The sequence below is a fragment of the Felis catus genome, chromosome F2 (assembly GCF_018350175.1).
Source record: "Felis catus isolate Fca126 chromosome F2, F.catus_Fca126_mat1.0, whole genome shotgun sequence".
NCBI lineage: Eukaryota > Metazoa > Chordata > Mammalia > Carnivora > Felidae > Felis > Felis catus.
The window spans coordinates 19,858,438-19,878,754 of NC_058385.1; the positions used below are offsets into that span (position 1 = coordinate 19,858,438).

Here is a 20,317-nt window from a genome sequence, read left to right on the forward strand (position 1 = left end):
TGGACGGAGGGACAAGCCTTGCCCGGAAGAAGCACCCCTTCCCCTGGTGATTGATGGAGGACAGTTAGGAGCTTCTCGGGGGCTGGGAAAGGTTGCCCTCCCAGTCACTTACTAAGAAGTCTTTGTCAGCAGAAAGAACTCTCCTGGGTACTGAGTGACATAATGCAGATGACAAATGACAGCTTTGCATTTTTTTCTGCTTGTTAAGTAGTCAGTATCTACGCAGGTGAGTCGACGCTCCCCCACCACACCCCTTCATGCCAACCGCTCCCCAGAAGCAAGCGCTCTCCAGACGCGCTGGGGTTTCACAGGCACTGGTGGCTCTTTCTGGTCCACCGTGAGTTTCCCGGGGACGTTTAAAGTACTATCAGAGTGTGAGCAGGGACATACCTATGTGATTGTTTCATGGGGCCGATTATGAAATGAAGATACTTTTTGAGTCATTTGTTAGCAGTTTCTGAATATTGTTTTCTTCTGTTTCTCCCTTTTGGAGTACAGATTATTGACATTTATATTTATAAACATAGATAATATGCTACTTTAAGAAACTGCTTCAGACCAAAATCTGTATCAGAATCCTTGACTGACGTTTCCTTTGTATTTTTTCTCGCCCTCTAGGACCCCATCTGCAGATGGTCTGGATACCTCTGAGCATAGGAATTGATTCTTCAACCAGGATACCTACTTCAAGGTATTAGCTCTCGTCAAAAGGCTTTTACATTTGAGCTCTGTGTGGGAAATTATATTTTGGCAGTGACTTTTGAAATAGGAAAAAGTTGGAATGAGAATAAAGGACAAAAGTGAATTTGCAAAATAATCAAGTGCTTAAAAAACTATCCAAAGCCTGTGAGGGTTTGCCGCTTCTGACTCATGTGCCAGTTCCCACTTGGTTGTAGCCCTTTCTCTGCAACTGTGTTTGGGGTTTGGATTTCATTTTCATCTCTCCCTCTCCCTTTTTCCCTGACTGCCCAGACCTGCAGAAGCCAGGAGGCTGAGACGTTTTGTCAGTTTTGCGACGTTGGACCAAACACAATGAAGTATTCTTGCTGTGCCCTGATTTTGGCGGTCCTGGGCACAGAACTGCTGGGGACCCTCGGTTCGACTGTCAGATCCCAGAGGTTCAGAGGACGGATACAGCAGGAACGAAAAAACATCCGACCCAACATTATTCTTGTGCTCACCGATGACCAAGATGTGGAGCTGGGTGAGACGCTGGATTTTTCACTTGTTAGTCTCCTTTGCTCAGCTCATTTGCTGACCTTTCACATGCTCAGTAAACACGGAGTGAACACTGGGGGGGTTGGCGCTTTGACTAGAGTGTCTGAACCAGCAACCTAAGTCTATAGAACGAACTTGTGTTGACTGTAAGGCGTTTGGGTTTTGTTTCAGCATCACTTTTCTGGTCCTTAGTTTTCGGGACAGTCTGGGGAGGGTCCTCAAGTAATGGGATGGAGGAAAAAGAGCAAGCACAGCTACTCTAGAAGTCAAGGATTCGATTGTGCACCTTCGGAAGCTCTTGGTCAAGAAGTTCGCTAAGTATTTGGGCAGAATTGTTTCCAAGAGTATGAGTTTATGGCTGTAATTCTTTTTCTTTTTTAAGTTTTTTGATGTTTGTTGATTTTTGAGAGACAGAGAGAGAGAGAGAGACAGAGCACGAGCTGGGGAGGGGCAGAGAGAGAGGGAGACATGGAATCTGAAGCAGGCTCCAGGTTCGGAGCTATCACCACAGAGCCTGATGTGGGGCTCAAACCCACGGACTCCAAGATCGTGGCCTGAGCTGAAGTCAGGTGCTTGAAAGACTGAGCCACTCAGGCACCCCAGTTATGACTGTAATTCTACACAATGTATATGAGCATAGATACTATTACTCTCTTTTAACAGTTATTATTATTAAAGGGAATGATTTATCACAGCCTGTGATAATTGTTACATAGTTGGAAGTAATGGTGTTGTATATATCTTCTGGTGATAATTCATTACTGCCACCTTAGAGATGATGCTTTTCTGAAGAATTAGCTAACCTGGGTTAATTCTAGAGCACTTGGAAAGCCTGCCAAATTCTGGTGGTTCCAGCTTACCTTCACCATCTGATTCAGTGTCTTACCCTCTCACTTTCTGTAACGGCCCAGCCCTACGGTCTTGTCTGTAAGTCTAGGGCCAAGGTCAGGCCTCCAAGGTCTGACCTTCCAGGGTACCCTAGAAGAGATCAAAAGCTTGTCCTCAGAAGTTGTCACCGGCACTCATTTTCATTCCTGGAACCAAATTCCTCGCTCTCAGGAATCGCTCAGCTGGGCTTACCCATCACACCCAACCGGACCGTCACCGGTATCTTTTAGGCTTCGGGCTTGCAGAGCACGCGGGGCTTCCTTACAGGGCTCCTCTGGCTAGGGTTCCTGAGGATAAAACCCTCCATGCTAGAACTTGGTCTCCATGGAATGGGACTTTTATTTCCAGTTTGAACCGAATCGTGGAATCCCAACAGAGTTAATCCCTTGGCTTTAGCTGGAAGCACATACGCTAAAAACCAGCAGCGGGTCATGATTTTTGATTTGCAGCGTCTGCTGTCTCTCCCTTCACTTTTTAAACAAGAGTATCGGTTTTCAGGCAACACGCCCAAATGAAGTCTTGGAGGTATGACTTTAGCATGTTTGTGGCTGGTGGTTTAAGTTTTCGCCAATCTATAGAGCAAGTAAATTGAGGTGAACACATTTGAATTCACCTTCCTTATCATCTCTTGTATCTCTCCCTTTCACTACAGCCACGATCTCCAGACCGTTCTCTTGTCTCCTAGTTCTTCCCTAACTGGTCACCTGACCCACTTATCCCCCAGAGTCTTGATGCCTCTTGTCTATCCTTTACTCCATGGCTCGAGTTATCAGACAAGTATCCAATCAAGTCTTTTCTGCTTCAAATTCTCCATCGTGTCCCTTTGGCATGAGCATCAAGCAACTCTCCTCTGAAGGCCAATGAGCTCTGGGCCATCTAGCCATCTTCTGTTTCTGTTGGGCTATTCCCTTTTGCTCTGTGCTTTATGGAAATAACTCGCACTTCCCCCTAAGGCATCTGGTGGTTTCATCTCCCTCACTTATATTTCATGCCTTTGCACATCTTGTCTCCTCTGTCTTTCCCCCTCTCTCCCCCCGAGGAAGCCCTACCTACTCTTCATGACCCAGTTTCAGATGCCTTGCCCTCGGGGATCTTTCTTCACCAAAACCATTCTCCCTTCCATCAAGGTAGATGGAACTTTCCTTTGTACAGCCTTGGACATGCCTCCAGCATGGCCCCTAATCCATCATGTGCTTCCATACCTGTTTCTTCCACTGGCCTGAGAGCAACAAGAAAGGAAGGTAGTGCTTTGTTTATGTTGTATTTCAGATACTGGGACCATGCTGGGAATATAGTGGGTGCTAAATAAATTCAAAATTAACCTACAAGGGCCTGAAAAAGCTAATATGGGTATCTGTCATAATCTACCTCTTCAGCATATAGTCCTCGTCTTTATATATATACTTTTAAGTAGGCTGCATGCTGGGCACAGAGATCAGTGCAGAACTTGAACTCACAACCCTGAAATCAAGACCTGAGCTGAAATCAAGAATTGGATGCTTAACTGACTGAGCCACCCAGGTGCCCTTCCTTGTCTTGAAAATAAATTAAGGAAGGGGCGCCTGGGTGGCTTAGTAGGTTGAGCTTCTGACTTCAGCTCAGGTCATGATCTCACGGTTCATGAGTTTGAGCCCCACATCAGACTCTGTGCTGAGAGCTCAGATCCTGAAGCCTGCTTCGGATTCTGTGTCTCCCTCTCTCTCTCTGCTCCTCCCCTGCTCACACTCTGTCTCTCTCTCTCAAAAACAGATAAAGATTGAAAACATGAAATAAAATAAATTAAGGAATTATTTGACACATTTATTTTTAACAGAGTTCAAAATTTCACCCTTTAGTTTCACCCTATAGTTTCTTAATTCATTGAGCAAATATTTATTGAGCAATTACCAAGTGCTGGCTTCTATTGGAAGCATGTGGGTATAATGGATACAACTCATAGACCAGGCTTAATCAACCCAGTTGTTTCCTGTATATTTTTCTCTACCTCCTTCCTTGATTTTCTAGCCAGGTGTGATACCAAGCATTCATTCATTCAATTTTCACAGTAACTCTATGAAGTAGTTACTCTCTTCAATTAATGCATAAGTAAAATGAGGCTGACAGTAGTCATGTGGGCTGTGACGAACTGGTAAATGGTGAAACTGGGACCTGTGTTAGGTCCAGGTCTCCACAGCTACGCATCGAACCGTGATGCCTCCCATCAGTCCTTCAACAAATGTTTCAACCCCTTTCTAAAAGCAACCTATAAATGCATAGTACTGTTCTAGGCTCTGAAAGAGACGTAACAGAAGCATAAGATGGGTCATATTACGTCACTGGCAGAACATGATAATGAACCACAGTGGCCCGTGGGGTAAAGACTAAAAAAGACCTCCTTTTGGGTGGCTCAGTTGGCTGAGCATCTGACTTCGGGTCAGGTCATGATCTCGTGGTTTGTGAGTCTGAGCCCTGCATTGGGCTCTGTGCTGACAGCTCAATTCCTACAGCCTGCTTCAGATTCTGTGTCTCCCTCTCTGCCCCTCCCCTACTCTCTCTCTCTCTCTCTCTCTCTCTCTCTCTCTCTCTCAAAAATGAATAAACACTTAAAAAAAAGAGGGGTACCTGGGTGACAGGTGAATGACTTCTGCTTGGGTCATGAACTCGCGGTCCGTGAGTTCCAGATCCACATTGGGCTCTCTGCTGTCAGCTCAGGGCCTTCTTCAGTTCCTGTTTCCATCTCTCTTTGCCAGTCCCCTGCTCAGGCTCTCTGTCTTTCAAAAATAAATAAAACATAGAAAGAAAGAGAGAGAGAGAGAGAGAAGAAGAAGAAGAAGAAGAAGAAGAAGGAAGGAAGGAAGAAAGGAAGGAAGGAAGGAAGGAAGAAAAGACCTCCTTTCTCTGCCAAACAGTTGTGCCCTTGGTGGTGGACACTACCTAATGGAGACTTTTGCCCAGGCTTTTGTAATGTTCTCATAATCCTTCTGGAGCCTAACTGCTCTAGACTTTAGTTGTTGTTTTTATTTGTTTATTTTTACTATCTTAACCATTTTTAAGTGTGCAGGTCAGTCGTGTTAAGTACATTCACATGCATATGCAACCATTCTCCAGAAGTCTTCATCTGACAAAATTAAAACTTTGTACCCATTAAACAATAACTCTCCTTACGTCCAGTCCCTGGCAATCGCCATTCTACTGTCTCTACAAACTGGGCTATTCTAGGTACTTTATGTAAGTGGAATTATACCACTTATGATAAAAGAAAAATATTTGTCTTTTTGGAACCGATTTGTTTCACCTAGTCTATTATCCTTCCTCGAGGCACATCCATGTATCAGAATTTCCTTCCCTTTGAAGGTCAAATAATATTCCATTGTATGTATATGCCACATGTGTGTACCTATTCATCTGTTGATAGAAATTTGGGTTGCTTCCACTTTTTGACTATTGTAAATAATGCTTCTATGAACATAGGTGTATACATACCTCTTTAAGACCCTGCTTTCAATTCTTTGGGATAAATACCCAGAAATGGAGTTGCTGGATCTTTTGATAATTCTATTTTGAATTTTTAAAAATTTTTTTTTCAATGTTTTTTATTTATTTTTGGGACAGAGAGAGACAGAGCATGAACGGGGGAGGGGCAGAGAGAGAGGGAGACACAGAACCGGAAACAGGCTCCAAGCCATTAGCCCAGAGCCTGACACGGGGCTCGAACTCACGGACCGCGAGATCATGACCTGGCTGAAGTCGGACGCTTAACCGACTGCACCACCCAGGCGCCCCTATTTTGAATTTTTAAAAAAAACCTTCCATAGTGTTTTCCATAACAATGTCACCATTTTACATTCTTACCAACAGCGTACAAGGGCTCTGATTTCTCCACGTTCTTGACAACATTTGTGGTCTTGGTTTTTTGGTTTTTGTTTTTCGATTTTTGTTTTTTAGTAATACTCATCCTAATGGGTATGAGGTGGTATCTCATTGTGGTTTTGATACAGTTGGGTTTGATTTTGTTTTTTCACTTACATGTAACTATGCTTGCCAAATGCTTAAATAGAATAGAAAATTATTTGCACCTGTAATACTGCAGGCACTTTTGGCTACTGTACCTCCAGAAAGATACAACAGACTTATTAGAAAAACAATTACAAAAATTGTAATAGAATGCTTTTCTTTAGGGGAGAGAATAAACCTATTCTACCTCTTTGTTTGGAAAGACAAAGTCTGAGGAGGGTTGTAATCAGAGTTTATGAAATCAAGCTCAGAAGGAAAGCTTTTATTCGGTGGGAACAGGGGCCACTCCCTCAACTTTGTCTAAGGACAAATAAAATCAACTAGTACTCTGTGAAGGGAGGAAGACACATAAGGAATTTATTAATAAAAGTGCTAGAACCTTGCATGGTATCTTTTTCCAAAGAACGCTCAGTCGCATTATTGTGTTTGTGTTCATCCCACCCAAATTGGGTGGGTAGAACAAAGATCATTATCCCAGGAGAAAATTAATCTGTGGAAAGATGAAATGACTTAACCAATGGTCCCCTTGCTTCTGGTTTTACTTTTTGCCCAACTTAAGAAGTAGCTTAGGTTGTATCTGTACCTATAAACAGTTCAGATTTTTGGACTATGTTAACGGGTGGAAGATTTAGGCCTTTTTTTAAGTGAGAAAAACACACATGGACACGATCAACATGAAGTTTGAGGGAGAAGGAGTAGTAATATCAATAATACCAATTGTATCCACATTTTCTTTTAAAATTTGAAAAATACATCTGAAGCAGCTATCGTCAAATATTAAACTTTTTTAAAAGCTTAAATTCAAAAGCTTAACATCTAAAAATACTAAAGCTAAAAGTTCCAGTATTTTCCTGCAGTTAGGATATTATATAAATCAAAAAGAACAAAATCAAAAATGCTTGTGGAACTCCCCTAAATTTCTGAGACTGGAGTCAAAGAAATTAAGCTCTACATCTTTCCCAAAAGGTCCCTGGGTGCCTCTCTGAGGAATAAAATGTTGAGCTGATCTGACTCGATGTGGCATTTGTTAAATTCTTAGGAAATTGGGCAGAGGCTAACATCTCGGTAACGCTGACCCAGTGCTTCTTTTCCATCATGCGTGGAATTAGGAAACCATAATACATGGAAATACTTTGTTTCTTTTTTCTTTTTTAAGTTTATTTCTTTATTTTGAGAGAGAGGGGGAAAGAATGCCTGTGCACATGCAAATGGGAAAGGGTCAGAAAGAGAGAGGGAGAGAGAGAGAGAGAGAGAGAGAGAGAGAGAGAGAATCCCAAGCAGTCTCCACACCACCAGTGCAGAGCCCAATGCGGGGCTTGAACTCACGAACCACAAGATCATGACCTGAGCCAAAGTCGGACGCCTAACGGACTGAGGCATCCAGGCGCCCGATATTTCATTTCTTTAAATCAGAGGTCACAAATGGGATCTATAGTCCAGAGCTAGCCCACAGATGTGTTTTGCCTGACTAGTGTACTTTTTTAAAATTAAGGCAACATTTTAGGCTACTGGATCCGATTACAGTCACTTTGTAGTATCCTTGTCAGGCTTCCACCTCCAAGGACAATTTTATTTATTTTTTTTAATTTTTTTTAACGTTTATTTATTTTTGAGACAGACACATGCTCTGTGTCTACAGAGCATGAACAGGGGAGGGTCAGAGAGCGGGAGACACAGAATCCAAAACAGGCTCCAGGCTCTGAGCTGTCAGCACAGAGCCCGAAGTGGGGCTCGATCTCACAGACCGCGAGATCATGACCTGAGCCGAAGTCAGCCGCTTAACTGACTGAGCCACCCAGGTGCCCCTATTTTTATTTTTTAATGTTTATTTTACTTGTTATTTTTGAGAGAGAAAGAGAGCACATGGGGGAGGGGCAGAGAGAAGGAGAGAGAGAATCCCAACCAGGCTCCGTGGTGTCAGTGCAGAGCCCAACTCAGGGCTCGATCCCATGAGCTGCGAGATCATGACCTGAGCCACAATCAAGAGTCGATTTTAAGAGGTTTAACCGATCGAGCCACCCAGGCTCCCCCACAGACAATTTTTTTTTAATTTTTTTTTAATGTTTATTTATTTTTGAGACAGAGATAAACAGAGCATGAATGGGGGAGGATCAGAGAGGGAGACACAGAATCTGAAACAGGCTCCAGGCTCTGAGCTGTCAGCACAGAGCTCGACGTAGGGCTTGAACTCAGGAACCAAGAGATCATGACCTGAGCCGAAGTCGGACACTTAACCGACTGAGTCACCCAGGTGCCCCCCACCACGGACAATTTTAAATGAAAATGAAGTCAGGCTTCTTGCTTAAGGGGAGGTAGGGGAGCAGTATATGTGGAGTAGGAGAGAATTCAGATTTTTAACTATAAGCCATCATTAACATTTTAAGTCTTAAAACATAGAAATGATAGTTGACTTCTGTCTTACTCGTGAACAGTCTATAGCAAAACACCATAGACTAGATGACTTGGTGGCTTATAAACACCAGACATTTATATCTCACGGTTCTGGAGGCTGGGAAGTCCAAGGTCAAGGCACCAGCAGATTCAATGTCTGGTGCAAGCCTGCTTCCTAGCTCACAGATGGCTGTCTCATTATGTGTTCTCACACGGCAGAAGGGGCAAGGGAGTCCCGTGGGGCCTCTTATATAAGGGCATTAATCCCACTCATGAGGGCCCCACCTTCATGATCTAATCCCCTCCCAAAGACCCCCTCCTCCTAACGCCATCGCCTTGGATGTTGGGTTCAACACACACATTTTGTGGGGGATACAAATATTCAGTCTACGGCAACCTGTCTACTTTTATCCCCCTTTTGGAATTCAGATGTAAATTACAGAGAAGAGAAGAGCATGAAAACAACAGGAGAAAATTAATGCGGTGGGTTGAGGTGAGCACACGTGAAATCCCAGCCCATCTGACAACACTCCATGCGAGAGGCACTGTAACAGCATCATGCCATTTGCTCCTCAACAACCCTGTGATCCAGCTGGGGAACTATCCTTAGCCCCATTTTACAGATGAGGCATTCACCCCAGAAGAGAGTAAAAGACCTGCTCAAGCCTATCTATGGCAAAATCCAGATGTTTTCCCATAAGTTCAAGTCCAGGGTTCTTTCTCGTCTCATTCTTAGCCTCCTAAGCGCTGCCTTGTGAATCTTGTTATGAGTCTTCAGCCGTAAGCTTCGTGTCATGCCTATGAAATAATTGTTCTAATAACTGAGAATCAGCACAATTTGCATTTTCGACCCCAAAGGCCTGAAACTCAGAGAGGTGAGGAGATGCAGCTTAAAAACAAAACTGAGCCCTTCCAGGGCGCCTGGGTGGCTCATTCCGTTAAGTGGCTGCCTTCAGCTCAGGTCATGATCTCACGGCATACGGGTTCGAGCCGCACGTGGGGCTCTGTGCTGTCCGCGCAGACCCCTCTTCAAATCCTCTGTCCCTCTGTCTCCGCTCCTCTCCTGCTCTCTCTCTCTCTCTCTCTCTTTCTCTCTCTCAAAATAAATAAGTAAAAATTTATAACATACAAAAGTGAGTCCTTCCAACAACAGGACAGGACGTTATCCCATTCATTAATCTCAACAGCTGTAAGTGCATAGTTATGAGTTTTATTACAGAATAGCTTCAGGGAGAGAGAGCGTCCCAATGAGAAACCAGTAGTGTCATCACGATGGTGATGCATGCAGTGCAAGTCGGTGTGACCGACCGACCGACTTTAATCGACACACAGCCGTGCCAAGAAGGTGCTTCGTGCTTTCCTTACTGGTACATACTAAGTCAGAGTGAAGGGGTGGGATCCCCGTGCCTGTCATCTGCACAGAACCCACCGAGATCAGAGGCTGCATTTAGCACCGGCGTGGCTGTCAGCTACGAAGACAGACGCATCCACAGCCCACTCCCCCCTCACCTTGGCCTGGGCCACTGAGGTCACTTCAGCCCTCGGGGAGGGGGCTGGCGGGAGGCAGGCAGCAGTGCCTGTCAGCATTGCCTCTAAGAGGCCAGGTGAAGCAAAATACAAGACTGCGGAAAGTGAGACCTATCTTGACTGCGAGCAGACAGCTTTTCTGTTTCTCAGTCTTGAAAACGTGTCACGGCCAGTACTCGGCCGAGATCTAGGGGCTCTTGAGCACGGTCTCTGGAGCAGATTGCCTGCATTCGCGTCTAGGCTCTGCTAACCTAGGGTTTGTGTGGCCCTCAGAATGCTATTTAACCCTTCGGCCCCTCAGTCTTATCATCTGTGATTTTTATATACGAGTAATAAGTAGTAATACCTGCTGTGAAGGCTTATCGTCAGGATTAAATGAACTGATTGATGCGTGTAAAGTGCTCCGAAGGGAATCCGGCTGAGAGTTAAGCATGACATCGATGTTTCCCATTCCTGTCTGCAGTATCTTGCACCTCGGGACTGGGCTGAGCCACTTGGAGGCACCCACGAAAGTCTCTCGCAGCTCCAGGCTTCCCAGGTTCTGTGTCCAGCCAGACACGCGAGTGCGAGTGTGGTCCAAGTGCAAGTGAAGTGAAGCAGCTTCACTAGGGAGCTTGTTAGAAGTACAAATTCTCTGGTGTTTCCCCAAGTTTTCTTCAATCAGCACCTCAGGGCGGGCCCAGGATTCCGATTTGACGTGCTCTCCGGGTGATTTTTAAAGTTGGAGAAACACTGTCTCAGAATCTTCTCTTCAATGAGAAACCTCAGGCCAGATACCCGCTTTCAGGAATCCTAATGGTGGGGCTACAGTGGTCATGGTGACCGAGGGGACCAAAGGTCCTCATCAGTCCCTTTGATGTGGGACCTGGTTGGAATCTGGACGAATTATTTAGGACCGCGACATAATCAGCCTAGTTAATTAAAAGAGTGACATTTAGAATGGCAGAGGAGTCCTGGTGGGGACAAATCCAAGTTATGAGTTGGACTAAGTTTTAGCACCCCTTTTCCTGTTATTTGACCTTAGATCAGATTTCCCACTGCCATCCCATATCAGCAGTCTGAATGAGTCTGTAAACAGGAGATTGCAGGCGATTCAGGAATTTGGAGGAGGGTTTCCAGTACTTTTTTTTGTAAATGTGCTAAGACTCATAAAGGAAACGGATACCCCATTCTGTGAAATAAAGAGTATTTGGCAATGAAAATCCATCAATAGTGTTTGCTGAGTTTTCCCCAAATTCAAGATACTACATGAAGTAAGCACTGCAGAGATGTAAAGAGGAGAGAGGAACAAATGAGTAGACTTGGGCGTCTACCCTTCACTCTCCCCACTCCCCACGTCTGTATCTGTCTAGTTCTCTCCCTGTCCACGGTACTTCCCCCATATGATCAAAAAATATAAAACACATTTCTGAAATGGACTTCCTTGATCTTCTACAGGGCATATATCTTTTTAGTTACTTCTTCTTTGTTAAATTTATTTTGAGAGAGGGAGGGAGAGAGAGAGAGAGAGAGAGCACGACCACACTGGGGAGGGGCAGAGAAAGAGGGAGAGAGAATCCCGAGCAGGCTCTGCGCTGTCAGCACAGAGCCCAAGGTGGGGCTTGAACTCACGAACCATGAGGTCATGACCTGAGCCGAGATCAAGAGTCAGACCCTTAACTGACTGAGCCTCCCAGGCGTCCCATCTTTTTAGTTACTTCTTGAGCAACAGCGAACCATTACTTCTCCAGTGTTCTTCCTTTGCCGAAGATGTTGACGTATAGTCAACTCATCGCCTTCTGATGCATTACGGTGTCTCTGGGATCTGCTTCTTAGATGCTCCATTTTAGAGGCACCATCCAGTTCAGGTGCTTATCATCTCATGGCCTGACAGCCTCAGCGATCCCTTGGCCGTGACGTCGATGGAGCGGCCTGTTCCCTCTTCAGTGCACATACCTCCATCACCACGTTGCCACAACAACACCCTCAAAGACTTTTTCCTTATCGTGTCATTCATGCCTTTGACAAAGAAACTGTTCTGCCTTCATCTTGGCTATTCTTTCAAATCTAAATATCTCTGCCCAACCTCAAAGCCATTCACTAACTCTGCCTCCCACATTTCATGAAGAGAAGTGTCCATTCTTTTTCGTTCTAGGAAATCAGTGTGCTGCACTCTTCCGTCTACTCCCCCCACCTCCCGAGCCCACACATACCGTCCTGCCCACTGACGCACTGTGCCCGTCTTGCATTTTTCTTCCTGCTCTCCTTCCATTTGTCCTCATTTCTTGTTTCAGAACTCTTATTAGACATCCCCCTCAGTCCCTTGTAGTCTTATTTTACTGCTGCTGCTATAGCCACCCTCTTACGTTGCTTTGCAAATATCCCCAATGTGATTTCTATACGTAGGTTCTCATCCAGATAGTTTACTGCCGAAGACCAAGGGAGCAGAGGATTTTCCATTTCTTTTGTTAACGCTACACTTACGGGACCAGCCCAGAGTACTGAGGTTGATAGAATGTTCAGCATGAAGTGGGCACTCACTACATGTTATTCACCGATTACAAAGAGGTTGCTTGATCCCCTGAAGACAACCAGGGGAGAAAAAGCAGTCAGGAATCCTCCTAACTGAAGCCTATTTTAGGCAGCTCTAATGAGACCCAATTAGAAACCTTCCTCCTGTTTTCGTATGTTTCATGTGAACAGAAAGAGCTAATATGTGAAAAAAATCAGGCTAACTGTGGCTTTTTGGACCATTGCACACTTCTCTTCTGCTCTGAATGCTTGCCTGGTTTGCATTACGATTTCCTTCCTCGCTGGAAAACGACATAGACTTTCTCCCTTTCTTTGGAAGAAGTGGGACCTGTTGGAAATGTGAGGCTCCAGGATTCAAATGCAATGGGCTTGGCTGTAGTGCTCTGTAGTGCATTTCTTGACAAGTCCTGAAAAGACTATTGAATTCTAGCCTGTGCTTTTTTTTCTGCAGTATTTGGATGTGTTTCAGCGGCAGTGTTTGGCTGGGTAGAGTAATCGAAGTAGTTTTTTTCTTCCTCAGCAATCTTATGTTACAATTTCATCCTTCACAGTCAGAATGGAATATTTTACTCTATGTAAATCCTTTTGAGTGCAGTAGAATCATAGCTCTTTCATAAGCAGTCTGTCTTTTAATATTACATGTAAACAGGTTAAGATGTAAATTGGTAGTACTATCCTGATAGAAAAACTGGCAGGTATTTGGTGACTTTGCTAGGGAACACCAAGTTACAAAGAAGAAATTTTTTAAATTAAATACAGACATTTTGGAGGGACTTTTACTTAATGGGGGAAAAAATGACTTTCCTCTTTAATTTCATATGATTGAAACACTATATCTAGTAACCTCTGCAATGTCACAAGCATTATGCATATGTGGTGGGCTGGGGTTTCGATGTTCTGTGTAACAGGCTATTGTTCTCTGGTAATCTTCAAAAGGCTGCTGGCCTTTGAATTTGCTCCATATCTAAAATTCTAGCTTTAATTATCAGATTAGCCTGCATTTTTTTCTTTGTGAGTAAGGAGAGGAGAAGCTGAATTGTGTTTATTATTCTGCAAAATGCTTGAGATGATAGGATCCCAAATGCTTAATTTTGTTCCGGAAATGGGAACTGTCAAATTATAGAGCCCTTCAAGCCAATGGAGGGAAATTAATAAATCAGGGGAACAGGGTCACTGAGTGACACGGCGTAAATGGGCGTTCGTGTGGCGCAGGCTGCTAAACAACATTGAAATTGTCCCTTCCAGGGTCCCTGCAAGTCATGAACAAAACAAGAAAGATTATGGAGCATGGGGGGGCCACCTTCACCAACGCTTTTGTGACTACCCCCATGTGCTGCCCCTCCCGGTCCTCCATGCTCACCGGAAAGTATGTGCACAACCACAATGTCTACACCAACAATGAGAACTGCTCTTCGCCGTCCTGGCAGGCGATGCATGAACCTCGGACTTTTGCTGTGTATCTTAACAACACTGGCTACAGAACAGGTAAAGGTGGACTTTCTAGCCAATGAACTTCTGGCGGTGTATCTGAGATACAGGTAAATGCATGGTGTAATGAAATAGATGAAGTTCCAATAAGCAGAAGTAGGGTAGACTCTTCTCTTCTGCATCAGTGTCCTCCCCATCCCCTTCTTTTTTACTCTGAAAAGTGTACCAGTGAGCGATCCCTTAGAAAAAAGAGTGATTCTCAGTGGGTACGTTTACAAAAGTGTTATATTCATCAGAGCACCCAACGATCAGAATTTTCTAAGAGGATCTGCAACAGAGGAGTATTCACCCCATTTGCCTGCTTGGGATCATGTTACAGCCTGAGGCTTGTCTTAGGTGTTGGTAAATTCCTGCAGATTGTTTCAGTGAGAAATCGTCAAATGTTTAAAACTGCTTAGCATCCACCCCAAGATCTGGGACCCACTAGATAATCAAAAATTATTTTTTGTATTAGTAAATAACTGAATGAATAAGCCAATGAGGTGTACCTTGTTGATTCATCTGTTTATTCATTCATAATTAATAGAAGTTGGAGTTTCTTTAGCTTAGGCTGTGGTTATTTGTAGGTCTCAGATGTTCACCCCCCGTCTTCCAGGAAAGGAAGGCCTCCCAATCGCTACACCTGCTGTCATTGTTTAACCTACATAGGGCAAGAAGAGGTCTCTGGTTAATTGCTCTTTTGAAAATTGGGGACCTCTTTCAAGAGAAGTCACAGGGGCGCCTGGGTGGCTCAGTCAGTTAAGCACTTGACTTCAGCTCAGGTCACGATCTCGCGGTCTGTGAGTTTGAGCCCTGTGTCGGGCTCTGTGCTGACAGCTCAGAGCCTGGAGCCTGCTTCAGATTCTGTGTCTCCCTCTCTCTCTGCCCCTGTCCCACTTGCACTCTGTCTCTCTCTGAAATAAATAAACACTAAAAAAATTTTTTTAAAAAAGAGAAGTCATAAACGTCATTCAATCTTTGTAAGAAAGACTGTGGTAACGTTAGCCCCCAAAGCCTTTATTATCCCAGCATTCCGATGTTCTCTTAGGGGTTTTCTGAACATTTCTTCATGAAAGGCAACAAAGGTGTTTATAGAAGAGCTGCAGTGCACAAATAGTTTTTTTCAGAACCACCAAGACTTAGAAGGATTAAAGATGTCATCATTAAAGTTTGTTGGAAATGGTTTGTGGGTCTACAGCTTCTCTATTCTGAAGATTTAGAAGTAAAGGGTTTCAGATATATGTATTCTCTGAAATATCTTTAAAACATGAAATTAATCTTTCCCTGTGGACTTGGAAAGTATGAGGCCATTTGCTTCTTCGCAGGGCGTTCTGTGCACTCTTAATACTTGTTATTTATGGATAAAAATATTGATTTTGACTCTGATAGCATTGTCATTCACAAGCATCTCAAGATCTCCATTCAGAGGGAAGGCTCCTCCCGTGACTCTCAAGGGTGTTTGCTTATACTTAGGAAAGAAACTAGGTTACTGAGAGTGCCTTATCCTAAGTGTGTTTTCTCACATAAGTGATTTAAATTTATGGCACCTTTCGTCTGAGAGCCCTAAGGCAATTTGCAAACCCATCAAACATCCCTGTAGGGTTTACAGACAGCAAATGTACTTGGCTCTGTGTTATAACTGGGGTGGGGATTTCAAATACTGTGTGACCAGCTCGGAAGCGAAACCAGAAATTCTCCCCTGATGCCTGGTTCCTGATTTTAACCACCGACTCGTGTTTTGTTCATGAGAAGCATCATATGAAATCAATGCCTTTCGACTCCCAGGCTCCCTAGAATTTAATCCCTAGTAGCAGGTATAGAGCTTGAAGGGTTGGGACTCTCACCATATCCAGAGTGAGACGGACGATGCCTGTCATAAGAAATAAAGCTGCAGGATGACACAGAGAACCCTACCAAGACTAAGGGTGGTCAACCAGGGTTTGATAGTCTGTTTCGGGGCAAATCAAGCAAGGGCAAGAAGAAGATGAATGAGTTCTGAAGAAACAGCATACGGCTATGTAACCATAGCCGACAATATTGTATTGTGCACTTGAAATTTGCTGAGAGGGTAGATCTTTGGTGTTGTCACCGCAAAAGGAAAATAGTAGAGGTGTGAGGTGATGGATATGTTGATTGGCTTGGCGGTGGTGAATGTTTCACAGTCTTTATGTATTTCATGCCATCGGGTTGTACACCTTAAATATATTACAGCTTTTGATTGTCACTTACACATCAATAAAACTAGGGAGAAAAAAGAAAGGGGGAAAAGAAAGAAATTAATATATGTCGTTTACTTATGTGCACAGACGCTTTATCTAAATTGTCTCACTTAATTCTTCCGGCAACCTGGAAAGAAAGGATTTGCCTGTGTTGCCAGTGAAGAAACAGAGACTCAGGAGAGTTGTCTAAGGTCACAGGCTTACCCGTGGTAGGATGAATCTAGCACACCTGACTCCAAAGTCTTTCCTTTTTCCATCATCTTCTTTCTTTACATGTTTCTGTCATGCCTCATTCCATAGCACCTTCAGAGACACGTAAAACGTAACAGGATACCGAACAGTAAGAACCCTGGAAAATGGAAATGAAGGGCTGTACCAGTTAAAGTCAAGGCAAAGCTTGGTACACAAAGTGCATGCCATGGAGATGTGGAGAAAAGGTGCATATTTGGAACTAAGCTTCCAGATGGCAAAAGGAAAAATTGAAATGCCATCCATTACGAAGTTTACTGGGTCACCAAGATAGAAATAAATTATCTAAGAAGCGCAGTATATTCTGGGCCTTGTTTTAGTTATACTACATTATATCTACCCTACAATGGATTACAAGAGCTTGAATAAAATAGAGATAATTTAGTTCGATCCCCTTATTTTCAGGTGAGCAAATTTACACCAACAAGATCAAAGTGGCACATCTGATATTCTAATGGGAAGAACGGGTGTCAGGACCTTAGTCTTCAGAGTTCTTTCCAGTGTCCTACCCTAAATGTACAGGTTAGGTCTAGAATGACACTGCACCCCATAAGCCTGTCCCGATGACAACTGTCAGGCCTTTTGTGCAGCTCAGCAGCCTGCTTCAGTCACTTGTCTTCTCCAAGAACAGGAGATTTGCTCCTGGAACCTAAGTCTGATTCTGAAGCCAACCTTCCACCTAGGGGCCTGGATACTTAGGTAATAATTGAATTTATAGTGAGTCATCTTAACAGGGGAAAAGGAATTCTTTAAAGGAAAAGAGGACTTTTCCAAATCGTTGATAAACCAAAAAAGGATGATACACACATAATAAATTTTGATGGGCCCATTAGTGAATCAGGCAAAAATACAAATTGGAAGACTAAAATGTCAATGATAGAGATCTATATAATTTAAATTTATCCTTGATGGGAAAATATTGAAGTGTCTCAGACAATTAGGAAGCAGAGATGTCTTTGTGACAAGAGTTTATTGATCTAGCCAGGGACAGGGTCCCATTTGAAAATACACAAATAAGCACATCAGGAGGACAGGCATCTTAGGAAATTAAGAAAATTGGTGAATAGGTATTAAACCAACATAATTTTTTACAAGCCACTAAACTAGAAGGGGGGAAAGCCAATATATAAAGATTTTATTGTTTTTCTAATAATGAATACATTATTTGGAACATTTAGCAGAGAAGCTAAGAAAAATAATGCAAGAAACCAAAATATATATCATACATAAATATTCATCGAAAGAAAAGCACAGTGCAGTAATCAGTTTTATGAAGAACAAGTCAGAGAAGACAAATTACTAAGAGGCTTATTTTGGGATGCCTCCAGAATATGTGGATTTAAATGAATCGAGTTGATCCAATATTATATTTACCATTGTCTGACATGATTTTTTCTTTTTCAGAACTGAGGCATATTTTTGGACTGGCTATAGCCTAAATTTTTCTAACTTTACTCATGGAAAATATGACTGTCCAACAGCTTTAATGTTCAAAAGGGGAAAATACAACAACACGTCTATTGCATTTTATGTTCTGACAGGTGAAGTGGGACTGATATTGGATTATCTATCATAGAAATGAATATCCTGCCCATCTGCTCAAAAAAACTAAAATGTAGTGTAAAGTTCTTGTAAGAGTATAAACATGAATGTAAAACCTGTCATCGGTTTTAAGGTAAAAGTAACAAGCCACGTTGGAGAGATAGCATCACGTACCAGAAAAAAAAAAAAAAAAAAAAAAAAACCTAAATCAAGGCTGAGGGGAGTTGGACTCTTGTCCCATCTCTGCCTTTAATATGTTCGGAGAACTTGCATGAGCTAGTTTCCCAATTTGTATATGCAATGCAGAGATCAAACAGAATGATTCCTAGGTTTTCTTTCCTGCCTGAAATTAAACTGTAATCTTATTATAATCCCTGCACGTTTTATATTGACTCATTTAAAGATTGTAGTGTTCACATTACAATTGTAACACATGATACATAAAATCACATGTGAATTAAACTTTAGTCATACTCATTTAACTTCATATCACTTGGGTGAAAGGGGCAATATTTAATGGAGAGCTGCAGTAAATCTCTTTGTAAAGAAGTCTTTTATAACAAAATAATTTAGACCGATGAATCAATTCTTCTGATTTCATGTCGTTTTATTTTACAAAACTTATGTTACTCGTAGCAAAATTACTTATTTATTTATTTATTTGTCCTCCACACACTAATATTCTTATTTTAATGAATTATGGTATTAGAGGTCTTGATAGTAACATATGGTATAGCATACATGTATTGAACTACATATGCTTAGACTTACACTAAGTGCTGGGATATGGAAAGATATAAGTAAGATCCTTGTCTTCGTTAGACTTACAGTCTCCTTGGGGAATTAAATTATAATTTTAACTTGGTTCAAACTTACGTATATTGGTGTGTTAACTACCAGTAAAATCCTGTGACCCCAAGTTTATCAATTACACGCGGTAAAAACTCAATTAGTGTACCATTTGTTATGTTAAATAAGATTTAACTTCTCCATAGCATCAGAACTCTTTTCTATAGTTCCTCCTGCTGACCTAAAAGCCTTTGCTTCAAAGAGTTGAAGGAAAAATTTTTAAGTATTATGTAACAGATAGTCCTCCGCAGATGTAGCAGGGCCTAAAGTCACCCGTAATTATAATCAGGTCTTTCTGATCTTTCTGCCTGTCACCCGACCCCCCCCCAACCCCTTTTTAAACAGCCATGAAGGGAAGTGCTTAATGATGTCTCAGAGAAGAGAATGATCTAGAAGGACAGGTAGATGGTGTGTTAGTGATATATTCTGATGGTAGTAAGTTGACGTGAATTGCCAATGCCAAGGGATAAGAAAAACTTCAAACTACACATAATATAATGGCAATATGGGCGAGAAAATGAAATTCACCTTAGGGAGGGAGAACGAGATTTAATACATCTGGAAGAAAATAATTAGAAGCCCAGATAATCAATTGCAGAGCGCTGCCAGGAAGCATAATGTTGAAAGAGGCCAGGGGTGATTACAAATGAGTCTCAATGTTACGAGGCAACAAGAAAGGCCAGAGTAACTTGAAGCCAACAGCACCGGGGTGCCGCCTCGTGATGCATGAGGTCCTGGTCTCTCTCGGAACAAGTGTGCTGGATGAGGGCACATCTGGAATCCTGAGTACGTGTTTTTACACTCTGTTAGCGCAGAGACACCGAAAACCTGGAGGGAGTTCTGAAGCAAGCAACAAGGACTATTAAGAGACTAGAAGGAATACTTTACATGGGGAGGATTAAGGGAGGGGCACTAGCCATGGCGATGGATAGAAAACGGCACTAAATAACCGAACAAGTAAAACAACGAGGCAAAGGGCAGGAGTGAGTGACCCATCGTGGCTGCCCCGAGAGGAAAAAACAAGAGAGCAAAACTGAACGTAACAGGAAAAAAATCTAAAAACTAATTAAGCAAGAAAACGGAAGCCAAATGGGAATTCGTTGCCGCAAAATGTGGCCGACTGGGGAAGAAAAGTATGTAACCTCTCAAGAAAGTTTTCCAAATGCACAAGTGCGGAACTCCAAGATCTCCTTGGACAGCCAAGTGGTACATTATTTGAAACCAGGATACAGCGTTGGGAACATAATGATAACGGTGCTGCTAATAATAATACCAGCAGCAGCAGCATTAAAAAAGCCCTTGTTATGTGCCAGGCACTGTTCTGAGCGCTTTACGTATGTTTTATTTCACTTGATTCTAACAACAACCCTGCCACGGTGCTTATTAGTATCCTTGCGTTTTCACAGATGGAGAACTGGACGTGAAGAGAGGCTAAGTAACTTGCCTGAGGATAGCTAGCAAAT

The 20,317-nt window shown here is 42.8% G+C and overlaps 1 protein-coding gene across 5 annotated transcripts in view; it reads left to right on the top strand.

Moving 5' to 3' along the window:
- SULF1 (sulfatase 1) overlaps positions 1-20,317 on the top strand; it is a 175,767-nt gene that overhangs the window by 93,033 nt on the left and 62,417 nt on the right. For all 5 annotated transcript variants that reach the window (XM_019822760.2, XM_011291362.3, XM_019822762.2 and 2 more), the window contains 3 exons: positions 619-691; positions 973-1,204; positions 13,774-14,013. In XM_019822760.2, coding sequence (XP_019678319.1) covers positions 1,033-1,204; positions 13,774-14,013 — 412 coding nt within the window. In that variant the 5' untranslated portion in view covers positions 619-691; positions 973-1,032. The remainder of the gene's footprint in view (positions 1-618; positions 692-972; positions 1,205-13,773; positions 14,014-20,317) is intronic.